Source organism: Eleutherodactylus coqui, chromosome 2 (genome assembly GCF_035609145.1).
Source record: "Eleutherodactylus coqui strain aEleCoq1 chromosome 2, aEleCoq1.hap1, whole genome shotgun sequence".
NCBI lineage: Eukaryota > Metazoa > Chordata > Amphibia > Anura > Eleutherodactylidae > Eleutherodactylus > Eleutherodactylus coqui.
In genome coordinates, this window is record NC_089838.1 from 294498189 (window position 1) to 294521991 (window position 23803).

At 45.3% G+C, this 23803-nt stretch overlaps 1 protein-coding gene across 14 annotated transcripts in view; it reads left to right on the forward strand.

Moving 5' to 3' along the window:
* Positions 1 to 23803, forward strand: part of LOC136612724 (uncharacterized) — a 91291-nt gene that overhangs the window by 51850 nt on the left and 15638 nt on the right. For 7 of the 14 annotated variants that reach the window (XM_066593326.1, XM_066593327.1, XM_066593334.1 and 4 more), the window contains 8 exons: positions 4902 to 4979; positions 16608 to 16664; positions 17629 to 17685; positions 18342 to 18415; positions 19360 to 19420; positions 19496 to 19562; positions 22446 to 22629; positions 22714 to 22795. In XM_066593326.1, coding sequence (XP_066449423.1) covers positions 4902 to 4979; positions 16608 to 16664; positions 17629 to 17685; positions 18342 to 18415; positions 19360 to 19420; positions 19496 to 19562; positions 22446 to 22629; positions 22714 to 22795 — 660 coding nt within the window. Of the gene's footprint in view, positions 1 to 4901; positions 4980 to 5556; positions 8124 to 16607; positions 16665 to 17628; positions 17686 to 18341; positions 18416 to 19359; positions 19421 to 19495; positions 19563 to 22445; positions 22630 to 22713; positions 22796 to 23803 lie in introns of those variants that run through there. The other 7 variants (XM_066593330.1, XM_066593329.1, XM_066593331.1 and 4 more) reach the window with 7 other exon arrangements.

The window sequence follows — 23803 nt, forward strand, 5'->3', positions numbered from 1 at the left end:
AACTAGACCCCTTAACACATTCATCTAGCGGTATACTGTGTATTTTGACTCCACCGTTTTTAAATGATTCAAAGCAAAGCAGAAGGAAAAAATTACGATTTGCTTTTTTGCCAATTATGTCATTTTAAAAATAGTTGTTTTTTTTTGTACAGCATACATAGGAATGAAGATGTTCACCCCAAAATGTGTACCCCCATTTGTCCCGTGTTCAGAAACATACCCATTGTGGCCCTAATTTTCTGTCTGGATGCACAACGGGGCCCAAACTGAACGGAGCGTCAAACTTTAACTATCTTTTAACTTTTACGTGATCGCCATTATCCATTGGATAATAGCAATCACGTGACCGAAGACCGCTCACAGCGCCCCCCCCCCCCCCCCCCCCCCCCCCCCGTGACCTCTCCAAGCTCTTGGCTACCTTTAGTAGCCAGGAGATTTTAAATTTCCTCTTGCCCTTCCCAGCTTCTGCGCTTGCGTCCGCCATTTTGACGGGCGCATGCGCCAAAACTGGGGAAAGGTCCGTGGATAAGGATCCCGTCTGGGGACCTCGCCGGTGGCCTTATTTAAGTAATTTCACCTCCCCTCACGGATCCAATCCGTCACGGGAGGTGAAAATTGAGCTTTCTTTTTTACTTTTACGTGATCGCCGTTATCCATTGGATAACGGCGATCACGTGACTGGGAAATGCATACCATGGCAGCCCATGAAATCTCCAGGCTCTTGGCTACATTTAGTAGCCAGGTGCGGGGAGATTTTATATTACCCCACCAATCTGCGGCTTTTGCTCCTGCGTCCGCCATTTTGGTGACAGACGTGTGCGCAGAAGCCGGGCAAGGTCCGCGGATAAATCTGGAGACTTTGGGTATGATCCATGACGGGAGATGAAACAAACTTTTTTTTTTTTTTTTTTTAATTTTTTTTCAACTTTTACATGATTGCTGCTATCCATTGGATAGCAGCGATCATGTGACCCGGAACCGCATGCAGCGGCTCCCGGTGACAGCTCCCTGCTCTCAGCTACTCATACTAGCCGGGAGCAGGGAGTTTTTAAATTTCCCGGGCCTCCCGCCTCTCTGCGCACGTGATGTAATGCGTCTGGCACGCATGCGCAGACGCCGGCGGCAGGGCCGAGGAGAAGATGAAAGACGCCGGACGGGGCAGAGGACCGGGGTCGAGTACTCTCTGCTCCCCTCACGGATCCGTTTCGTAAGGGGAGCTGAAACTTAACTTTTTTTAAAACTGCCCATAGACTTTATCGCGTGACCGGGGGTGGGTCCCGCGGCCCTGAATGACAGGTTCATGCTGTCGGCTACCTCCGGTAAACGGCAGCATGGAGCTATCATGTCCTGAGCCTGCAGGGCTTTCATTCCTAGAGGATGCATGTTTTTACATCCTGTAAGCATTAGGCCCAGCAGGCCAGGACGTAGAAAGGCAATGGGGCCGTCACTAAGGGGTTAAAGTGGGGTGCCCAGAACTGGACACAGTATTCCAGATGAGGTCTGACTAAGGAAGAGTAGAGTGGGATAATTACTAGAGATGAGCGAGCGTACATGGTAAGGACAGATACTCGCGTGAGTATTGTCCTTTTCGAATACCTGCCTGCTCTCTCGGGTGCCATCGGGGGTGAGCGCTGTGTTGCGGGAGTGAGCGGGGGGAAGGGAAGATAGAGAGAGAGAGAGATCTCCCCCGCCAGTACCTGAATCTTTGCGGGCGAGCAGGCAGGTACTTGAAAAGGACGATACTCGCTCAAGTATCTGTCCTTACCGAGTACGCTCGCTGATCTCTAATAATTACCTCTCGTGATCTAGATCTAGATTCAATGACGGCATGATAGTTGCCTCCTAAGGTCCCAGCCACCCTTACTTCCTCAACCATTGGTAAGAATTGGGTGTAAGATCACAGATCCTCTTGTTTTCTCTTGGACCTTTTGAAAGATAAAGTTGTCAGCAAGAGCGAATAAAAACTTGTTGGATCCATTCCTTTTACTGGATAGAGATTCCCACCAAATATCTGGATAGTTAAAATCTCCCATGATCACTATGTCATGCTTTGTTGACAGCTTGGCCTTCTGATGTAGAAAGAGTTCATCAATATTTTCTGCTTGTGCAGGTGGCCTATAGTAAATGCCCACAGTCCCATCAAGCCTGCATGAAGCCATGGGTCCCAACAAGCCTGCATGAAGAGGCTGAGGGACAGGTAGAGAGGATGTGGGGGTGGACCTTGTTGAGCCTGAAAGGCATTAGTATCATAGGAAGTAGGGCATGCTGTACATGGATTGGTGGTGAGCATAGGAAGCCCCCCTTTGACATTTTCTGGTATAAAATACTGGTACAACCGCGCCCTGACCAAGCCAGAAGCTTAGGGACGGATTCCGCAAGGGGGGCTCCCGCAGCGGGATCCGGCCCTGACAGCAGCCGGCGTCCTCTTGGACTTATATTTCCTCTTCTTTTCCTGTACTGCAGACAGTCCGACGGCTCGCCGTCTGACATGCGCAGTACTTTTTTTAAAATGTTTTTTACGGAAGGGCCTTGGTCAGACGGCTGCCATTGACTTCAATGGAAGCCATTGTCGCGGAATTCGCGCAAAAATGACACTTGCTGTGATTTTTTTTTTTTTCCCCTCCGTGAGCAAAAATTGCAAATGATTTCCGCTTGTGCAGGAAGAAGTGATTTTCCATAGCATATTGCAAACGGTAATTGCTGCGGATTTGTTGTGCGAACACCCGTCGCGAATTCCGCAATGCAAATTTGTTTGTGTTCAGTCCGCCTTACACTGGCTGGTGGATGTCCAGCGCTGGGGAAGTAGAGGCCGGCATGGTATATAATAATGGGCACCTGCGGCACGGGTCGCAGCTCTGGCACCGGAAGTACGATCCGGCCGTGTAAAAATGCATGCGGCACCCACTTACTGACAGTGAAATACTGGGTGTGAAGAAACTATGGGCTGTATCATGCTCCCAATGCGAGGGGGAAGTTTTGTAGGCCAAGCAGTTCTGGCACAGATCATCTGCTGTAGAAAGCTGGGACCACCAAGGAAAGAGCGTTCTGCTAGCTGTGGGGAGCTGGAGTAGATCCTTCCCGCCTGCCGCCGACCTCATGATCCCTGCTGAACATGTGAAAATGTACCCGAGTTGGCAAAGGGTAAAAATAGGCAGGACTGTGGTCGAGAGACTGTTACCCTGAAGTGAGGGCCGTCTTTGTAGTTGGGTGACCCCACTCCCTGAGGCAAGTCAAGTTCTTCACCTGCCCATGAAAAGGCAACTGTACCCCTAGTGAGAGGATGGGGGTTGTAATGGCCAAGAGGGATGATGGGGAATATTCACCTCTTTGCAGAATGGGGTAGATACCCTTTCATCAAGAAAGAAGTGGATTCCACAACTCCAGCAGTGTACATCCCTTGTACTTACCTGCCTTCAAAGGAGATGTCTCACGCCGAAACGTTTTTTGGTTTTTTTTAATAGCCCCCCCGTTCGGCGCGAGACAAACCTGATGCAGGGATTAAAAAAAAAAACAGATAGTACTTACCCGAATCCCCGCGGTCCGGCGTCTTCATACTTACCTTGTGAAGATGGCCGCCGGGATCTTCACCCTCGGTGGACCGCAGGGCTTCTGTGCGGTCCATTGCCGATTCCAGCCTCCTGATTGGCTGGAATCGGCACACGTGACGGGGCGGAGCTACGATGACGACGCGGGACCAGCTCTCTGGCACGAGCGGCCCCATTCAGAAGAAAGAAGACCGAACTGCGTAAGCGCGTCTAAAATCGCCAGAAGAGGCGATTTTAGACGGAACCATGGAGACCAGGACGCCAGCAACGGAACAGGTAAGTGAAATAACTTCTGTATGGCTCATAATTAATGCACAATGTATATTACAAAGTGCATTAATATGGCCATACAGAAGTGTATAACCCCACTTGCTGCCGCGAGACAACCCCTTTAAGGAGGATTAGAGTGCTCTGGTGAAAGGGGAACACTGGCGCTTGAATGTGCCTCCTTGTCCTTGTCAAGCATAATGGTTAATTCTGTTCGCCCTCCTTGTTAGGGGATCGAAGAGAGTTCTGGCTCTCTGTATTCCCTTTAATCCAAGAGGTTCTTGAAGAACGGCGAGAAACAGGTTTGCCTCCTATAGACATTAAGCAAATACTGGTTGGCTTGGTACCTGCCGGCGGGGAATAGTTAGCAGGAGTGGCTAACACTTTTTCTGCCTCCTAGTAGCTATACCCACGCTCTTCAGCTGTGTCCCCCTATGATACAAATGAGAAAATACATTATCCCACACGGTAAACGCTGTTAGAAACAAAGACTGCACAACACCAAAATTACACTCTCTTGAGCACCTCTTTTGGAAAAAGCGATCAAAAAGTTGTACGTACCCCAAAATGGCACCAATAGAAACTCCAGGTTGTCCCGACAACAAAATCAAGTCCTCTTACATAATCATCGATGGAAAAATACAGTTATAGTAGATAGAAAATGGCAACAAAGTAATTTGCTAGCACAACAAAAAAAAAATAGAATCTGATGACCAACAGAATGAAGTTAGCATGTTATTTTTGCTGCACCAAGTACAGCGTAAAACAACACAAATGCATCTAACAATCCAAAGCAGCAGAAAACTACTAGGATGAAAAATGCCTGTAGAAAACAAAGAAAAGTAGAATGTGAGAACTGACAGTGTATTGACTCGTTATACTGCAGAACCAAAGCAATTGGTACTGAAATTCATCAAATGCAGATTAGAATTAGGAGTTGCTCACAGCAACCATTTAGATTACTGTTTTCACTGCATTTTTCGACACAATATCTGGATTTTCCTTGGGTTGCTATGGGCAAACACCTCCACTTTATTTCGGGGAGGAAGGGGGGGGGGGTTACAGTTTTCATTACTGAGGTATTTTCAGATTCTATTTTATCCCCGACAGCTGCAGCCAAGCATGCAAAGAAGCAACAAGTCATCAATCAACCACAAAGTTCAGGAGGTAAGGATCTATATACTGTATTGGCAGGCATAATATGAGGCCTCTGAGAAGGATGTGACTCAAATCTTTCATTTCCACGCATATATTGGCTTGTATTGAGGGAGTGTAATACACGATCATGGTAAGTGCTCCAGAGCAGGAGTTGCTCTTTTGCTATTAGAGCTAGATCCAAATGGAGTAACCCATAGGGCATATGGATTGTTCTAGCAGCAACAAAGTGGTTGGAGGGATTATTAGTGTGTTTCCCTCTGCCCTTCTCCATTATGTAAGGGGTTATCTAGTAACTATTGATAAGTTCTCCTCTGGATAGGTCTTCAATAAAATGTGAGAACTGACAGCATATTGACACGTTATACTGCAGAACCAAAGCAGTTGACACTGAAAATCCTCAAATGGAGATAAGAATTAGAAGGTTGCTCACATCAACCATTCAGATTACGGTTTTCAGTGCATTTTTCGACACAATATCTGGATTATCCTTGGGTTGCTATGGGCAAACGCCTCCACTTTATTGTGGAGGGGGGTTACCAATTTTCATTACTGAAGTATTTTCAGGTTTCTATTTTATCCCCGACAGCTGCAGCCAAGAATCAACAGAAGCAACAAGTCATCACCCAGGCCCTGGATCGCCTGGCTGACCAAGCTACCACAATTCAGGATGTCACTCAGGATATAGGGGAGTCCGTGGAGAAGTTCCATCTCCGCCTTACCCAGACATTCCATAACCTCGGATTCTCTACCCAGATCAAGGCACATGCACAGATGTTGTTATCGGCCTTTGTTATGGGACTTCAAGAGCCCATTAAAAAGGTCTTAATCAAGGCGAGTCCAGAGTACCAGTCCCTCATCATGAAGACCTCTCTCCTAGTAGCAAAAGGCCTGGAATCCCAAGGGGGTCAGAAGCAGACTGCACCGCTTATGCTGACTGTGCCACCGCCTTATGGCCAGAACGTCCAAACTTGTTTCAAGTGTGGGCAACCCGGACACTTCAAAAAGGAGTGCAAGGACCCCAGAAGAGCCAGACCCATGGAGAGCCAACAATGGTCCCAGAATGGTCAACAGCAGCAACCCCAAGACCCTCACAACTGCCCCCCTGGCGAATCATACCCACCACCGCCTCCCCACTCCACCCAAGAACACCTGGACCTCCTGCACTAGGGTTTGGGCAAGCGTGTGTCATGTTCCCCATCTATGGCTGTGTCTTTGATGAAGCCGGATTGTCCTCTTTCCAAAGTGACCCTGCCCATTGAGGGATACCCTACCACTTTCCTAATTGTCACTGGTGCAGTCAGAAGTGTGATCCTTACATCAGACCTGCCTGACCCCTCCTTCTTGTCTAACATAGACGTCTCCTGTGTGGGAGTTGATGGAACCCCCAGATCCAACCCACCCACGCCCACTCCAAGTAGGGCCATTGCCAGATTTGTTGTCTCTCCTATCTGTCCTCTAAACCTTCTGGGAGCTGACGTCCTGTCCAGACTGCATGTAACTATCATCTTCACTGAAGATGGGGAAAATCAGTCTCCTCCCCACTGTCCTCTGAAAACCGCATGGTGCTGTGCTCCCTGCCTATCCTCATGACCGTACAGATGCCTTCCATGTCAAGTATCCCACCGGAAATCCTGAAAAGAATACCTGAACACTTGTGGTCAACCCGTCTGGAAGACATCAGCCACCTCGGGGTGCCACCTGTAATAGTTACTCTAAAACCAGCAGCACCACTTCCCCGGAAACTCCAGTATCCTCTCAAGATATCAGTAGCAGAAGCAATCTCAGAACAAATCAAGGACCTACTCCAAAGTGGGGTTTTTGTCCCCTGCAAGTCGCCCTGCAATATACCCCTCTTCCCTGTAAAGAAAACTCAGAAAGGGCAACCAGACAAGTATAGAATGTTCCAAGATCTCAGAACCGTCAATGAGCCCACAGTGTTGGACAGGCCTATTGTGGCTAACCCTCACACCTTGCTGTTCGGGGTCCCACCCTCGGCTATGTATTTTACAGTGGTGGACCTTGCAAACGCGTTTTTCAGCGTCACTCTGCACGCGTCCTGCCGATATCCCTTTGCCTTTACTTTTGCCGGACGACCGTACACTTGGACAGTAATGCCACAGGAAGCAGAAAACTCTCTAAGTCAATTTTCCAAAGCCATGGCCCTCATCTTGAATACATGGCAACTGGAGAACCCAAATGTTGTCCTCCTTCCTCAGTATTTAGATGACCTGCTACTGTGTGCTGATGACCTCCCCACGGCAGAAACAACATCTGAGTCTTCTCTGCTTCCTTGCCAGTCAGGGGTGCAAAGCCTCAAAACTCAAGTTTCATTGGTGCGCAACGTCAGTTGTGTACCTAGGACACTGCATCTTGAAGGGTACAAGACAACTCGCCCAAGCCCTAGGTACTACCATACAGTAGATCCCATTACCTCAAGAACCAAAAGCACTTCACACATTCCTTGAACTCATCTCCTACTGCAGAGCATGGATCCCAGAAGCCTCTCTACTGATGCAACCTCTGTACGATGCTTTGTAGACGGATCCTTTCAGTCTCTCACCGGAAGCGCTATCAAGCAGGCCATTTCCTCTGCTCTGGCGCTGGGCTTACTGGACTACGACAAGACCTTCAAGCTCTTCGTGTCAGAAAGACTAGGACATGCCACTGGGGTCCTTACCCAGTCCCATGGCAACAGACTCAGGCCCATCAGATACTTTTCTCCTCGCCTGGACCCAGTTGCCAGGGGTGGTCCCTCCTGTTTACGGGCAGTCTTTGCAGCCCAAGCTCTCCTGGACAAAACCTCAGACTTGATCATCGGGCACTCACTGGTACTACTGGCCCCTCATGACATTGCTGCTATCCTGAACCAAACCCAACCCCAAGCATTTTCCAGCGGCCAGACACCTTCGCTTTCCTAATTCTGGACAACGTCCCCCTTCAAAGGTGTACCATCCTCAACCCTTCCTCCCTCCTCCCAATTCCCGAGGTGGAAAAAACCCAACAGAAGAAGAACTTACAGAAGCAGCCTTTTTTTTAAAAAAAAAAAATTGTTTTATTAGCATTTTACAAGACCAATATTACATCTCCTATGTTTGTTCTTTGTCTTTACATAAAAAAAACAAGAATTTCAACAGGTTATTTTTTTATATCCAATAAACAATTGATAATAGAAAAAAACCTTTTCACATGCTGTTTGTGTGCTCATTTTCTCCTCATTTTCTTTCTATTATCTCATATTTATTTAATTTATAAAGTGGAGTGCGAGTTCACCCATAATCCCCAGACTTTTTCAAACTTATCAGGACATCCTCTAAGCTCATAAATCAGCTTTTTGTATGGAATTATCATATCATCATCAATCAATTTCCTCCAGAATGAAATGGAAGGCAATCTCAACGCCATCCATCTCATTGCCACCACTTTCCTGGCCAAAAATAGTGTTTCCCTAATAAATATCTTATCATGATGAGTCCACGCCTCCTCATCTATCAATCCAAACAGTGCTACCCTTGGGTTTAGAGCCAGAGGAACCTAAAAACCTAGACAAAAAGGTAAAGACTTCTGCCCAAAAGTTCCAAACACTGGGACATTCCCACATCAGGTGCCAAAAGTCGGCATTTGGTCGATGACCTCTATGACAGGATGTTACAATACATCTACCCATCTTACACAGTCAAACTGGTGTAAGATATACCTGGTATATAATATATAGTTGTATACGTTTATTATTAATCGCCGGTGACATTTGTAAATGTGATTTCATTACTTCTTGCCAATCCTCTGGTGTCAGTGTGGGAATATTCATTTTCCATTTACCTTAAATAGGCAGTGGCTCACATTCCATTCTGGCCGATAACAAATGTGTGTAGAGTACTGATATTAATCCCTTAGGTCCCTGTGTTTTTTAAAGATACGCACTATTGAATATTTAGAAATTTTGACAGAATTTGGTGGAAATTGGGGGTTCAATGCGTGTCTTCACTGAAAATATCTAAAAAGCTGTAGTTCAGGCATTTGTAAACTCTCACGTAATTGCATATATGACATCACATTGTCCTCGTATATATCTCCTAATATATTTATCCCCAATTAGATCCAGTATCTTGTAGTAACTGCAGTGCGGGAAGGGTGGGATTTCCCCATAAGGGAGTATCTGTCATTACATCATTAAATTGCTGGATATTCCTGGCTGTGTGCCATACTGATAGGGCCAATTTATTTAGAGTTATGAGTCTAGATGATTGTGTATTTCGGATGTTCCAGGAAACCGATCAAATTTTGCCCTGCTACCTCCTTAACTAGATAGTAATTATTTGATGGCATCTCTTCCCAAGCAAACCAGAATCGGAGCTTACACAATTGTCCTGTCAAATAGTACAGTTTGAAATCGGATAACGCCATTCAGGGCCGGGCTGTCAGATCTTTGTAGAGTAGTAAGTTTTAGCTTGTATCTTGATGGGCTCCAGACGAATCTAATAAGGGAATGAAGAGTTTGGAAAAATTTCTCTGAATCTTTAACTGACTTGTTGTAGGGAGTACAAACATTTCGGTGGAATTACCATCTTAATCAAATTTATACGGTCTGCCACAGACAAAGGTAGTCCTGACCAAATCTTTAATTTATCTCTTATGAAGTCATGCAACGGGTTTATGTTTTCAATTATTGTATTTTCATGGTCTTGTACTATATTAACTCCTAGATATTTAAATGTTGAAACCTCCAATAAGCGACTAGTAGATACACAAGGGAGCATAACTGGATTTCGGGCCGTATACATTATTGCTGAATCAGACCAATTAATATATAGTCTGGAATGTTGTGAAAAAAGATTTTATCTCTAAAGCTCTTTTGAGATGAGGACCATATCGTCCGCATACAATCCCGCTGTACTTTATCTGCCTATTGCACACCCGTTACTGTAGGGATACTATGTAAACGAATGGCCAGTGCCTCTATTGCCATTGCAAATAAAGCAGGGAATAGTGAACATCCCTGATGGGTGCCTCGTGACAGTGTAAATTTCACTGATGGTATACTGTTTACTATCACATTAGTTATAGGTGATTTGTATAATAGTCTGATCCATCCCAAAAATCGTGGTCCGAAACCAAAACGAATCAGGCAGGCCTCCAAAAAATTGCATTCCAAAGAGTCAAAAGCTTTTTTGATATCTAATGACGCAATCGCCCAGGGCATATTATGCAGTCTACCTAGCTGTACAATTGTTTGAGTTCTACATTTATTTATTGTAGTTAATTTACCAGGCCTAAAACCCGTTTGATTTCCACAAATTATAGAAAGAATTCTTTTTATTGAGTCTAGTGGCTAATATATTTTAGTCAGTATTTTATGGTCTACAATAAGCAGTGATATTGTTCTATAGGAATCGCATTCAGTGGGTTCCTTACCATGTTTTAGCAACACTATTATTGATGCTTCATAAAAAGAGGGTGGAACGGAGTTCTCTTGATATGTCCGTTGCAGAGTGTCATGTAGTACTGGGGATAGATGATCCATATATTTACAATATATTTCCAAAGGAAGACCATCTGGCCCAGGAGATTTGTTTAACGCCATTTCCTCTATTGCTTGTTGAATTTCTTCTAATTCAACTGGGGCCTCTAGTAGATCCATCTGCTCAGTTGAAAGTGATGGGTAGACAAGGTCTTCAAGATAACTTAAATTATCCATAATCGATTTTATTGCCTGAGGAGGTATATAACTCCGTATAATAATCTTTAAATCTGACCACTATGGATTGAGCATCTGTAAGTATCTGCCCATCAACTCTTAATTTTAAGTACAGAGTTAGATTGTCCATTCTGTATGATGAGGTTGGCCAGGAGATGGCTGGACTGATTACCCATCTCAAAAAAATACGGTTTTGTGAAAGAGTTACCTTTTGGTTTTAACATGCAACTGATGTTTATAAAGACGAGTTAGTGCTAACCAATTTGTTTTGTTGGTGTATGTGGGGTTTGTTGTATATTGTGTTTCTGCATCAGCTACCTGTTCTATCAGGGCATCTGCCTGGGAGGTAGTTCTTTTGATTAGAAGATATAGTTGATCTAAAACCACCTCTAAGATCTGCTTTTAAAGTATCCCATTTTAGTGCTTCCTGAGTTTCTTCTTCTTGTATTTGAAGAAACATAGATATCTGGTTTGGTATTGATCCTATCAATTTTAACCAAAAGGGGTTAAGCTTCCAAATGCAGGCGAAATATTGCCTTGGGAGTTATAATTTGAGAAGGATCGGGCTATGGTCGGATAGCACCTCTAGCACCATGAGTTACTGAAGTTAAATAGAGGTTAAGTTTTGGGGAGCTGAATATATAGTCTATAAAGATCCCCTACCAGGGGAATAACAGGTGTATTCACATGTATCTGGGTTCCTAAAGCACCATAAATCCACCCATCCCACTCTATCAAACATCTGCTTCATGGACAAGTCACGGGTAGCAGCAAGCATTTGTTGCATTTTAAATCTATCCTTAATAGGATCCATAATCTGGTTAAAATCCCCCATACATATAACCTCAGCCAATGGGTATTGATGTGTGAATATTACTGCTACTTGTAGAATATAGGCGTTGTGTGGGGTGATAAATACATAAATAACCTATTGTCTAGCATTAATTTCAGTGTGTACAAACACAAATCTACCTTCGGGATCTTTATGGGTATTTATCGGATTCCATCGTAAAGTATGATGAACTAGGAGAGAGACACCCTTAGAGCATGAGGTATGTAGGGAGTGGCAAGACCACTGAATCCACGGTTTCTTCAAACAGTCTATTCTATCTAAAGTCAGATGTGTCTCCTTTAAACCAATAATATTGGGATTAAATTGTCTAATGTAAGAGAATATTGCCGTTCTTCCAGACCTTGCACATTCCATGTCATACATTTTAGTGACATAAATATATATCCACTCCGGACTGGGATGTCACACAGGGGCCGCTCCTGTATTCTGCCACTGCAGATAGTCACCAGAGCGCACAGATACCACTCGGGTAGCCTCTCACCACCTTTTAGGTAGTCCTCTGTGGCTTCCTCCTCAGGATCTTGCAGGATTTGCTGGTGTCAATTGGGAGCCTAGCTCGCACGTGTCCGTCCATCTTGCCTGCTAGCCACGCCCCTCCACAGAAGCAGACTTTGACTCTGCCACACCCAACGTTGAACATGACTGCTTTGAGATGATGAAACAAGGAACTTCACATCTTCCCACTGTGTTTGAAACACCACTGGAAAACCCAGACCTCACAATTTTGGTTGATGGCTCCAGGTACGCTGACAACCAAGGCAAATACCACACAGGGTATGCAGTCACCACTGAAGACACCATCCTCCAAGCTCAAGAGCTACCACCGGCTAGGTCCGCCTAGGAGGCCGAACTCCAAGCACTGACCTTAGCCTGCAAGCTCTCCAAGGGAAAGAGGGCGAATGTCTATACCAAATCCAGATATGCATTTGGAGTGGCTCACTATTTTGGATTCATCTGGAAGACACGTGGGTTCCTGACTGCAGCCGGTACCCCTGTGAAACATAATGAGGCCATCAGGGATTTCATGAATACACTTCTCCTGCCCACCCACCCAGGTGGCCATACTGAAAGTAAAAGCCCAGGGACGGCTCAACGCTGCAGAAGCACGAGGTAACTACTTGGCGGACATGGCAGCTTAGGAAGCAGCTGCAGTACCATGAAGAATTGGGAGTCAGGTGGAGGCAGAGCCAGTGATGATGGTGCAAGCCCACCCCATGGATAAAAGCTACCTACAAGAACTACATGAGAAATCCAGTCAAAAGGAGAAGGACCTCTGGGGGAAGAAAGGAGCCACAACCAATAAACATGGTCTCTATGAAGTCAACAAGCAACCATGCCTACCTGGATGCCTATACCCAGCCGTAGTACAATGGGCACATGGCCCTGCACACCTGTCTAAGAGACTGATGAATGGCCTTATCCTGAGGTACTACAAAACCTCAGGCATCTCCTCCCTCACCAACAAATTCTGCCAGTCTTGTGCCATCTGCGCAGAGTGCAATCTTAGACGCACCAAGAAGGTCCCCCAGAAACCTGGCCAAGCCCCTGTACCCCTTTTCATAGGATTCAAATCGACCACATCCACATGCCAAAGTGGATGGCAGGTTTAAAAATGCACTGGTAAAAGGGGACATTTTCTCGGATTGGCCGGAGGCCTACCCAGGGACTTGTATGACCGCGAAGACCACAGCAAATAAATTACTCAGTGAGGTGGTGTGTAGATTTGGGGTCCCGGAAGTTATTGAGAGTGACCAGGGACCAGTCTTCACTGCAAACGTGACCAAAGAAGTTTGGGAAGCCCTGGGTGTAAACCTGGCCTTTCACACCCCGTACCACCCCCAGAGCAGTGGGAAAGTCGAAAGACTGAATCGCACCCTAAAGAACAGAATGCTGAAAATGTCCCAGGAGGCTGGCATGCCTTGGCCTGAGAGCCTACCCATTATCCTGTTTAGCGTCTGGTACACCCCCTGAGGAGAGCATTCCTTGTCCCCTGATGAGATCCTGTTCAGGTCAGCCCCCAGACTAAGCTGCTACTTCCCCCAACAGCTCCAGCTCCAGTCTGATGTACTAACCAAGTAAGTGATGTCCCTAGCACAAGAACTAACCAAAGTACATGCCCAGGTGTTTTCTTTGATTCCAGAGCCAGAGGCCAACACGGGGACCCATGATTTACTCCCCGGGAACTGGGAGTAAAGAGATTTGTGAGAAAACACTCCCTTGAACCTAAATACGACGGTCCTTACCAGGTGTTGCTGACCACGGCCACGTCAGTGAAACTAGATGGAAAAAGCTCTTGGATCCATGCCTCCCATTGCAAGAAGGCCCCCGAGGAGGCGACCTGCCAGACATAACCATGGTCGGAAGATCTGGCTTCAGCATGCCCCTCACCCCTAGGGAAATTTAAACTAGGGGACATGAAAGATGCACTAGAATGCAAACCGTCCCCTAGTCCCCCACCAGTGATCACCCCCTCCTGGCCCTCAAGATAGTGACACCAAATAACATGGTGGCCATAGCAGACCCCACATTTAAGGACACTATGGCTGTGGAGACTGGGTACGCTGACTAAAACCTTTGATTTGCTCTTTATCTATTTTTACTCTGAGCATCCATTCCAACCAAAGATGAATAAAATGGCCCCTAACCCTTTTATTTTTTATTTCTCTGAGCAGCTGTTAGGCAGGCAGGGGGATGTATTTATTGCAAGGATTCTATGGAGCACAAAGAGTCTTAGAGGCTGTACTGATGGGCGAGTAAATTATTTATCGCATATCCAATTGAGCATTATCAATTGCTCAGTGAGAGTCTGGTCTTCCATCCCCCAGTGCGTGTAATCAACACTGAGGGGGTGTAAGCTGGCAAGTTCACCAGCCTCTTGTGTACTTGGCTTTATTATAAGTCTGACAGACAATTATTTCCATGTTTAGCTCCACATTAAGTGTAGCGTAGAGGACATTAATACTAATTTTCCTCTATCCCAGCTGCCTGTATTTGGTATACGGGAAATATCTGAAATCTCAGGAAAATTGCGTAATCATCTGATATTTATAGCACTGGAAAAAAAGACACTGTGATACTAGTGCAGAGGGATAGCGGTTCCTGAGGAACTACCGTATCGGTAGAGAAATGCGTCGAACCGAACCGACCCAATAGGAATAATTTCCTGGTTACAATTGACCTTCCATCTCAAAATCAAACCCCTATAGAGATTTCTAACTTGCCTGCGACTCTTACAGGAGAAGTCTTGATAGTAGTGCATTTACGCAAACCATCTGCACATCTATGACTTGTATATGAGAAGTCTAGATGGTCGCGGTTTATGCAAAACCATCTGAATTTCTCACAGATAAGTGAATTAGTGACAGTAGCAGATTTTCGATCGGTCCGACTGCCATCTAATCACGTTAATTGTTCTGACCGCGGTTCTGGTTGTTGCAAGAACCTGCAGTCTGTGTTTGTAGCCCAATAAAAATTTTAATGTATACTAATAAAGGAAAAATGTTAGATATATGTCAATTCTGTGAAGGGCTTTTTTGTTTTGGTTACAATAGACTTTTTCTGCCCCTGTGAATTTATTCAGGCCAGGAGAAGGGATTACGATATACCCAGGGAACTACACATGTAATGCAGCTAGGCAATGATCAGGAAGGTTCTTAGGAAACCAGTGACTGGTATTACTTCTCATATAGCAGTAAGGGAGGGGAGCTGGTACAGAACCAAGTCCAATCATTGGGGGATATTTATCGGCTTTGTAGGGACATGAAATTGAGAACCAAATTGGAGGGGAGTTGGACAGAGGAGTGAGCCCTGGCTAAAATTCTTATGTCTTTGCATATCCTCACCAATGACCTCTCAGATTGGCCGGTAAGCAACTCCTGCAGAAGAAAACGTAGTGTGCCCATGGGAAGCTTTGACCCTTATGTCTACATAGATCCCATTGGTGTTCCAAGGGGGGTATCCGAATTAAAAGCCAGGGACCAAATAAAGGTGGGGTTTGAGTCCCTAAAACCCATTATCACTGTTAATAAAAACGTTGACTGGATAAACTAAATCTACTACAACCACCAGAGGTTCGTGAATTACAGGGCAAAAGGGTTCAAGGCACATGGAGACAGATGAGACAAGTACAAGGATAGGGACAGGGAAAGGTAAAATAGTCATTTTAAGGGGGGATTGTAATAGCCTGTAATAAACTAAGTAAAATGCTTAAAGCAATATCATGCTTGCTAAAATGGCCGCTATGCTGGAAATAGCAGCCAGCTCTCTCCCCCCACCCCCTCCCATCATGCTTGAAACAATGTGCTCAAGATGGCACCTCCGTGCGGGACTACACCCAAGATGATGACGTCAAGATCCTGGAGGAAGAAACCCAATCGGCGACGGACTCTTGCCTCATAACGTATGAGCTATACGACGGCTTTGCACACGTCACAGACATAGTCTATAGAACCTCATGTAACCTGTTAGAATAAAGGAAGTGTCATTCAGCTGAACTACGCGTCAGTGTGATTCTTCTGTTGCATGTTCTGTTCTCCTGAGCTTCAAATAAGGAAGGGGGCAGATATTCATTGGGTACTTTAAGCACCGATCCATAACAGCATGAGGCCTCTGAGAAGGATGTGGCTCAAATCTTTCATTTCCACGCATATATTGGCTTGTATTGAGGGAGTGTAATACACGATCATGGGAAGTGCTCCGGAGCAGGAGTTGCTCTTTTGCTATTGGTGCTAGTTCCAAATGGAGTAACCCATAGAGCATATGGATTGTTCTAACAGCAACAAAGCAGTTGGGGGGATTATTATTGATAAGTTATCCTCAGGATAGGTCCTCAATAAAATGTGAGAACTGACAGCGTATTGACACGTTATACTGCAGAACCAAAGCAGTTGACACTGAAAATCCTCAAATGCAGATAAGAATTAGGAGTTGCTCACATCAACCACTCAGATTACGGTTTTCAGTGCCTTTTTCGACACTATCTGGATTTTCTTGGTTTCTATGGGCAATAGCCTCCACTCTATAGAGAGGGGAGGGGGGGGGGCACCAGTTTTGATTACTGAGATATTTCAGGTTTCTATTTTATCCCCGACAGCTGCAGCCAAGAATCAACAGAAGCAACAAGTCCTCAATCGGCCACAAAGTTCAGGAAGTAAGGATCTATATACTGTATTGGCAGGCATAATATGAGGCCTCTGAGAAGGATGTGGCTCAAATCTTTCATTTCCACGCATATATTGGCTTGTATTGAAGGAGTGTAATACACGATCATGGGAAGTGCTCCGGAGCAGGAGTTGCTCTTTTGCTATTAGAGCTAGTTCCAAATGGAGTAACCCATAGGGCATATGGATTGTTCTAGCAGCAATAGAGCGGTTGGGGGGATTATTAGGCTTAATTCACACGGGCGGACTCCGCAGCAATAACCCTTTATAGCCTGCAATGCAAAAAAAATTTTTCATGCACACGAGCGGAAAATAATTGCGACTCCACTCGCAGGTGAAAAATTGCAGTATGCTCCATTTCCCTGTGGTTCCCTCACGGGCGGCTTCCATTGACGTCATTGGAAGCTGTCCCACCCGCAGCCCATCGGCCATTTTTTTTTTCCCGGACTGGCAATGGATTTTGTGGGAAAAGCAGGTGTTTCAAACAAAAAAAAAAAAATCTTTATTGCGCATGTCTGACGGTGGGTTGTGTGGACCATCCACAGTATAGGTGTAACCCGGGAGAAGAGAGGCCTGCACACACAGGTACACAAGATCACCTGCCGCAGTCATGGCAGGATTCCGTGTGGGATTTCCCATGTGGAATCTGTGCGTGCCATTTGCATTCGGCCTTGGTGTGTATTTCCCGTTGCCCTTCTCCTTCATTGTAGATTAAAGGGGTTATCAAGTTGTTAACTATTAACATGTTATCCTCAGGATAGGTCGTCAATAAAATGTGAGAGCTGACAGCGTATTGACGCGTTATGCTGCAAAACCAAAGCAATTGATACTGAAAATTATCAAATGCGGATTGGAAGTGGGAGTTACTCATATCAGCCTTTCGGATCACAGCACCTTCAGTTTTATTGGCGGTGTTAGTTTTCATTACTGAGGTATTTCTTTTATCCCCGACAGCTGCAGCCAAGAATCCACAGAAACAACAAGTTATCAATCAGCCACAAAGTTCAGGAGGTAAGGATCTATATACTGTATTTACTGCAACACTTGACTTAATCAATGTGAAATCGTGGCGGTGGGGCTGTGCCAACCTATCTTAAGGGGTTGTACCAGAATTACAAATTATCCCTTATCTGTAGCCTAGTGGATAACTTGCTGATCAGTAGGGATCTCACCTCTGAGACCCCCATTGATCCTAAGAGCAGTGATCCTGGGTCCCCCCCCCCCCCCCACCACTCAACAAGTTATCACCTATCTTTTGGATAGGGGATAACTTGTGATTCTTGTATAACCCCTTTAAGATGCTCATGCACTTCAGTAGTTGGCAGCTGAATGCTCCTTTGGCGGACATCTGTTTTTCCAGAGCCCCATTCACATGTACACCCAGCTCAATGTGTTCTGAGTTGATTCAGCGGAATAAGCTGTTGCCAAACACCTTTATTGGCAGCTTACCTTCCTTGAGAATAAAAGATTGGGCATGTTGGCATTTTACATGCCCGATCTTTTTCCCCCAACATCTTCCAAAAAAAATCTTGATTGAAAATCCGATGCACATTAAATGGTCAGCCATTCCTGCTAAAATCAGCAGGTTCGACAAACATTACCTTACTGTGTATGGCTATCTTTATATTTTTTGCCCGTATTTTGTGCACTTTTCTTTTTTCCTTTAGTCCGTGCAGGTCAGAATCCACAGCAACCGACTCCACCAGCTGTCTGCCACCCAGCAAGTTCAAAAGTTACAGAAGTGAGTATGGATGTTGTTTCTGCGGAGCGGCATTATAGATGGCAATCCAGACCCTTTCGCATTGCCCGGTTATCCAGCATGAAGGTTCTTCTGAACATTTGTTTGCCTGATACTCGGACCTAGTAAAAGTGCCAATAATCAGCTGCTGAATGAATGAGCGAATGCTCACTCGTCAGTTGATCATTGATATTCAGCAGGCATAAAAATGCTTGTTGATTGACGGCAGATCTCCCCATGTGAATGGGAACGTGTACAACTGGCCTTTAAAAACTTCTTTGTGAGTATCCGTGAGGCCAGTTTCACATGGCCGAGAAAATTGTGCAAGATTTGTGCGTTTTTAGACGCACAAATATGAACCCCATTCGTTTGAATAGGTTCAAACACATGAGTGATAGGTTTCCTGCATAGCATCGTATCGCGGTGCCATGCAAGAACACATCGCAGCATGTCCTATCTAGCTGTGAGATCTGCCATAGTTTTCAGCAGTGCCGGCCCTATTGAAAGCAATGGGAGAACTCTGCGATCCTGTGACAGCCGTGACGTACTCTGCCAGTGGAATACCGCAGCGGAGTCCGTCACCCACCCCATCCGACTCCCTCACCTCTAGATCTGCTGAGTGAGTCCCGCATGCGCAGTACAGCACATGACACGCCGTCAGTGTCATGTGACGCGGCCGGCGGGGAAGCGTATTCACGCTTTACTTCTGCTGTGCTACAGCTGAAGCATAGCGTGACGGCCAGCTTCCATTGACTACAATGGAAGCCAGCCACGCGTATTCCCACAGCAAATAGAACATGCCGTGGGTTATTTCACGCTGCGGAACTCCATGGTGGAATTCTGCAACATGAACATCCAGCTATTAGGTTCAATAGAACCTAATGGCTGCAGCGTAACGTCCGTGGGCATTAGCCAGAAGGGATAATATCTTGATTAATCTTATTCAGACGCAGACCAAGACCCAGATTGGAGACATGAAGAAGAGTGAGGCTGCTGGGAAGAACAGTGGTCAGTACTTCTATTACTGCTGTATGATAAGTCAATTTAATGAGTTACTGACATGAGACTGGTGTCCATTTCTAGGTGCTACTGGGTCAACTCCACCAAACCAGAAGCTGAACACAAGCAACCCGAGCCAGTTCAAAGAGACGTAAGAGCTACAGATAGCCGTAATATCTAATACACTCTCCCTAGTTATCAGATAGATGTCCGTCATGGCCATTAGCGTGACAGATGGGTCGTGATGTGCATTTTATAACCTCTTAGTAGAGTTTGGATATTTAGCCCTCCGCTTATCATATACAAACCATATTACCAGTATAAACATTTGGCAGCGTTGTTAGTAATATACCTGCTAAAGGTACGTTGGTCTGTTAGTCGTAGTGTTATATGGTGCCCGTTTTAGTTTTAACCCCCATACATTAACATGGGGAAAGCCCTCCTGAAATCTTACTTTTTTATTGTAGGTTTTGAATTTATATCTCATGTCAATATATTTGGCGCAGTACTCGGTCGGTCTTCTTAAGTCTTTTTTTTTTGTTAAACAATCTCTTTTTAATAATTTTAGTAGAAAAAACATCATCCATACATCTAGATAAAATCTTTGAGTATACAAGTGAGTCACGCAGGACTCTAACACTTATATAGCATATAATGAAGAAACGAGGCCATGTATATCATTCCTATGACAAATATATTTACTCTCCTATTGCGGACACAGAGGTCTGGACCTTAAACTTAAGTCTATTTTTAACCCCTTAGGGCAGTGATGGCGAACCTTTTAGAGACCGAGTGCCCAAAGTGCAACCCAAAACCCACTTATTTATTGCAAAGTGCCAACATGTCAGGGGCGGGGCTTATCACAACGTATGATTTTACCCGTCATTCTAAAAAGCAGAGAAAAAGGAAAAAAGTCCTCAGCGCTCAAACCATGCAATGGAAATAGTGAACTGAAGAGAAATAAGTATTGTAACTTACTTTACGGAGGCGCCCTGTACACAGGCGCCTCCTAATCCAGAGTAGCGTATCAAGTGATGGAGGGCACCAGCGGCGATGAAAGGTTCCCCGGTTTAATATCAAAATAAAACACAATATACAACGCGTTTCGGCCTGGGGGCCTTTTTCAAGTATATACAGTATATAAAAAGCATTCTTATATGTAGAGTTACATGAAATTACCTGATAAGCGGTGTATGGGTATGCAAGTGTGACTTCCGGGTTCTCTGGGAGGGGGTCGTCACGTGATGCTGACGCCTAGCGTCATGACGTGTAGTCACGTGACTTGCGTCATAGAAAGATTGCTGGTCTCGTGATTCGGACGCGTCACATGACGTGGGCGTGGTAACATACTATCGTGATTGCGTCATATAGTGACGTGTTTAATCATGTAGTCTCTTGATGCGCCCCTAGGACGATGCGCCGCTAGGTATAATGTGATAGTATTGAAGTGCTGTACGAGTCCGGCAATTACTTCATGACGTACAGTCACGCGACCATACTTCATTACACAAAGCGCCAACATCACGTGATATCCCCGGTGAACCCGGAAATCATATTCAATGCACCCCTCAAGAGACCACATGATTAAACACGTCACTATACGACGCGATCACATGATAGTATGTTACCACGCCCACGGCCGCGTCATATGTCTTTTATTCACCTGGTCTGCGGCGTCTGAGTCCCTCGTGCTGGTCTCCAGCGCTGCGGCAGACTGTTGTGTCATCTGCTCTGACATATCACTCTTTCTGGTGACGGGGCTTTAAATTTCCCCCTCCAGGAAGCGAGTGCTTTGATTGGATGGAGCGCCGCTGGGGAAACACGGTAGTAGGTCTTTTTTTTTTTGGCCTTACATATGTCCAACCAGTTCAGACTATTAACCCCCAATGTTCATCCAGAGGAAGGCAAAAACCTCAATGAGGTAAAAACCAATATCTCCCTTTTAAGGGGGAAAAATCCCCCCTGACTCCAATCTGGCAATTAGAATAATCCCCGGATCACCACTCCTTCTGAAGTTATTAGTGATTAACATATAACAAATGGATCGCTTAAGAAAGGTGTCCAGGCTTCTTTTGTACTCGCTTATAAAATTTGCCATCGCCACATCCTCAGAAAGAGCGTTCCTTAGTCTCAGTCAAGGACCCCCTTCTTTGTCGGTGTAGAAACCTTCGTTCCTCTAGATTAGTGTTTCCCAGCTCCAGTCCTCAGGGACCACCAACAGGTCATGTTTTCAGGATTTCCTCAGTGTTACACAGGTGATGGAATTATGGTCAGTGCCTCAGCTGTTCTTACTAGAGGAAATCCTGAAAACATGACCTGTTGGGTGTCCCTGAGGACTGGAGTTGGGGACCCCTATTCTAGACTATGTTACGGTCACATTCCTGGGTATAAATAGATGATGGGAGAGATCTCTGTATTGTCCCCTGATATATTTATACATAGTTATTAGGGCTCCCCTTAAGCATCTTTTTTCTAAACAAAATAATCCCAATTTTGATACCCTCTCTGGGTATTGTAGGCCTCACATTCCTTTTATTACTTTAGTTGCCCACCTTTGTACCCGCTCAATCTCTGATATGTTCTTCTTGAGTACCGGTGCCCAAAACTGTCCACAATATTCCATGGGTGGTCTGACCAGTGATCTGTAAAGAGGAAGAACAACGTTCTCGTCATGTGCCCCTAGACCCATTTTGATGCACCGCATGATACGATTTGCCTTGCCAGCAGCTGCCTGACACTGGTTGCTTCAGTTTAGCTTACAGTCCATACCACTGTTTCCCAGTGGCTTCCCATTCTGTGTGTAATGGTGACATGTTTCCTCTGCCCAGCTAGCTGTAGAACTAAGGGAAATCTTTCCAAATTTACTTTTAACTCCTATCATTAATGTTCTAATGACAGATGCACTAGATCACAGATGGGACAATAAGACATTTTAGAGACCTCAATAGAAAGCAGTCCAGAAGGTAAGGCTCCAAATCTCCTGCCTGGTCATAACGCTTGTTTTCTATTTTTTTTTTTTTCTGTCTTTTCTCAGGCCCAAAAATGTGAAAAATGATAGATGGCGAGTCGGTTTGAGCCATATGTACTCATGTGGTTTGTGCGAGTATCGCACCCCAGATGACTATCTCATCAAGACCCATGTAAAATGTTTTTTGCACAAACAAATCCGAAGCTATCTGTGTAACTTCTTCACCAAGCAAAAAGTGGACTTCCTGAATGTGAGAGAGAAGCCGATGAAAATATCCTCTAACGCTTCTCTATTCTGGCAAGGAGGTGGTTAACTGTGGTTTCTGTATTTCTAGAAATACATTGTGTATAAGCGAAGAAAAACCGCCATGCAACGGAAGATGCTCAACATACAGTCCCTCGATGACCAATGTGCAGGTAAGACCGGATCCTCATAGCGGATGTTCACGCCACGGCTCTGCCTCCTCCTGCAGACCAACGGAGCAGTATTACTCTCCGATCTACCCCTACTCAGGATGGCGAATGCCAAGTCAATGCTGCCCGATCAACCTCAGCGTGATTCTGGGCCTACTGATGTCAGGGTAAATTCTGCGTACAGCACCAATCAGGCCCACCCCAATGCCCTGCTGCCGGCGGTAAAGAAGAGACACCACACACGGAGGTCTGGTATAGTTCCTCACACGGGGACATGACTGCGCACTTTATTACAGATTACATGGGATCTTATACCCTTTGGTCTCATCACTAGGAATGGGTAATGGTCTCATTGGCTCAAATTCACCGCATAACCATATATGGGAAGTCCGGATTTCCGGCTGAGACACTGATGATTACATACGTAGTTGAACAGTCGTTATCTAGATATGGCGCTTCTGGGAAAACAGCCAAGCACGCGGCCTTCGTGTCTGGTTCTGTATCATCTCTGAATTTCTGGACACATCTCTCTCGGCCTTGCATACTTTTGGAATATCTGATGTAAGGCGACATATAAGTTTTTCTCATTTTAACTTTGAATAGAACTTGCATACAGGTATAAAAGCATACAAAAACATATGGCAATATATACATATACCCTCACACTGAGACCTGTGGTACCTCCCATACTGGGAAGAGTACTTGCACAGGGATTATCTGCTATTATGTGCGGTACGAGATTTACACCCAGCTAGAAGTTATCTTGTCTTACGAACAACGGTTCTCGAACTAATTGCCAGCATAGCTCCAGCATTGCTGAGACCTGCGGTACCCTTCATTTGGAAGTACTCACACAGGAAGTCTCTGGACTCATCACTCCTCAATCTCCTTGCCTGTCTGTAGCTCCCCTGTTGCCCCTCCTGCAGTTCCCTGCTGGCAGCCTACTGCAGTGTCTGTGTCCAGGATGACACACGGATAGGGCCGGCCACAGCCACATACTATGTGCGCTCT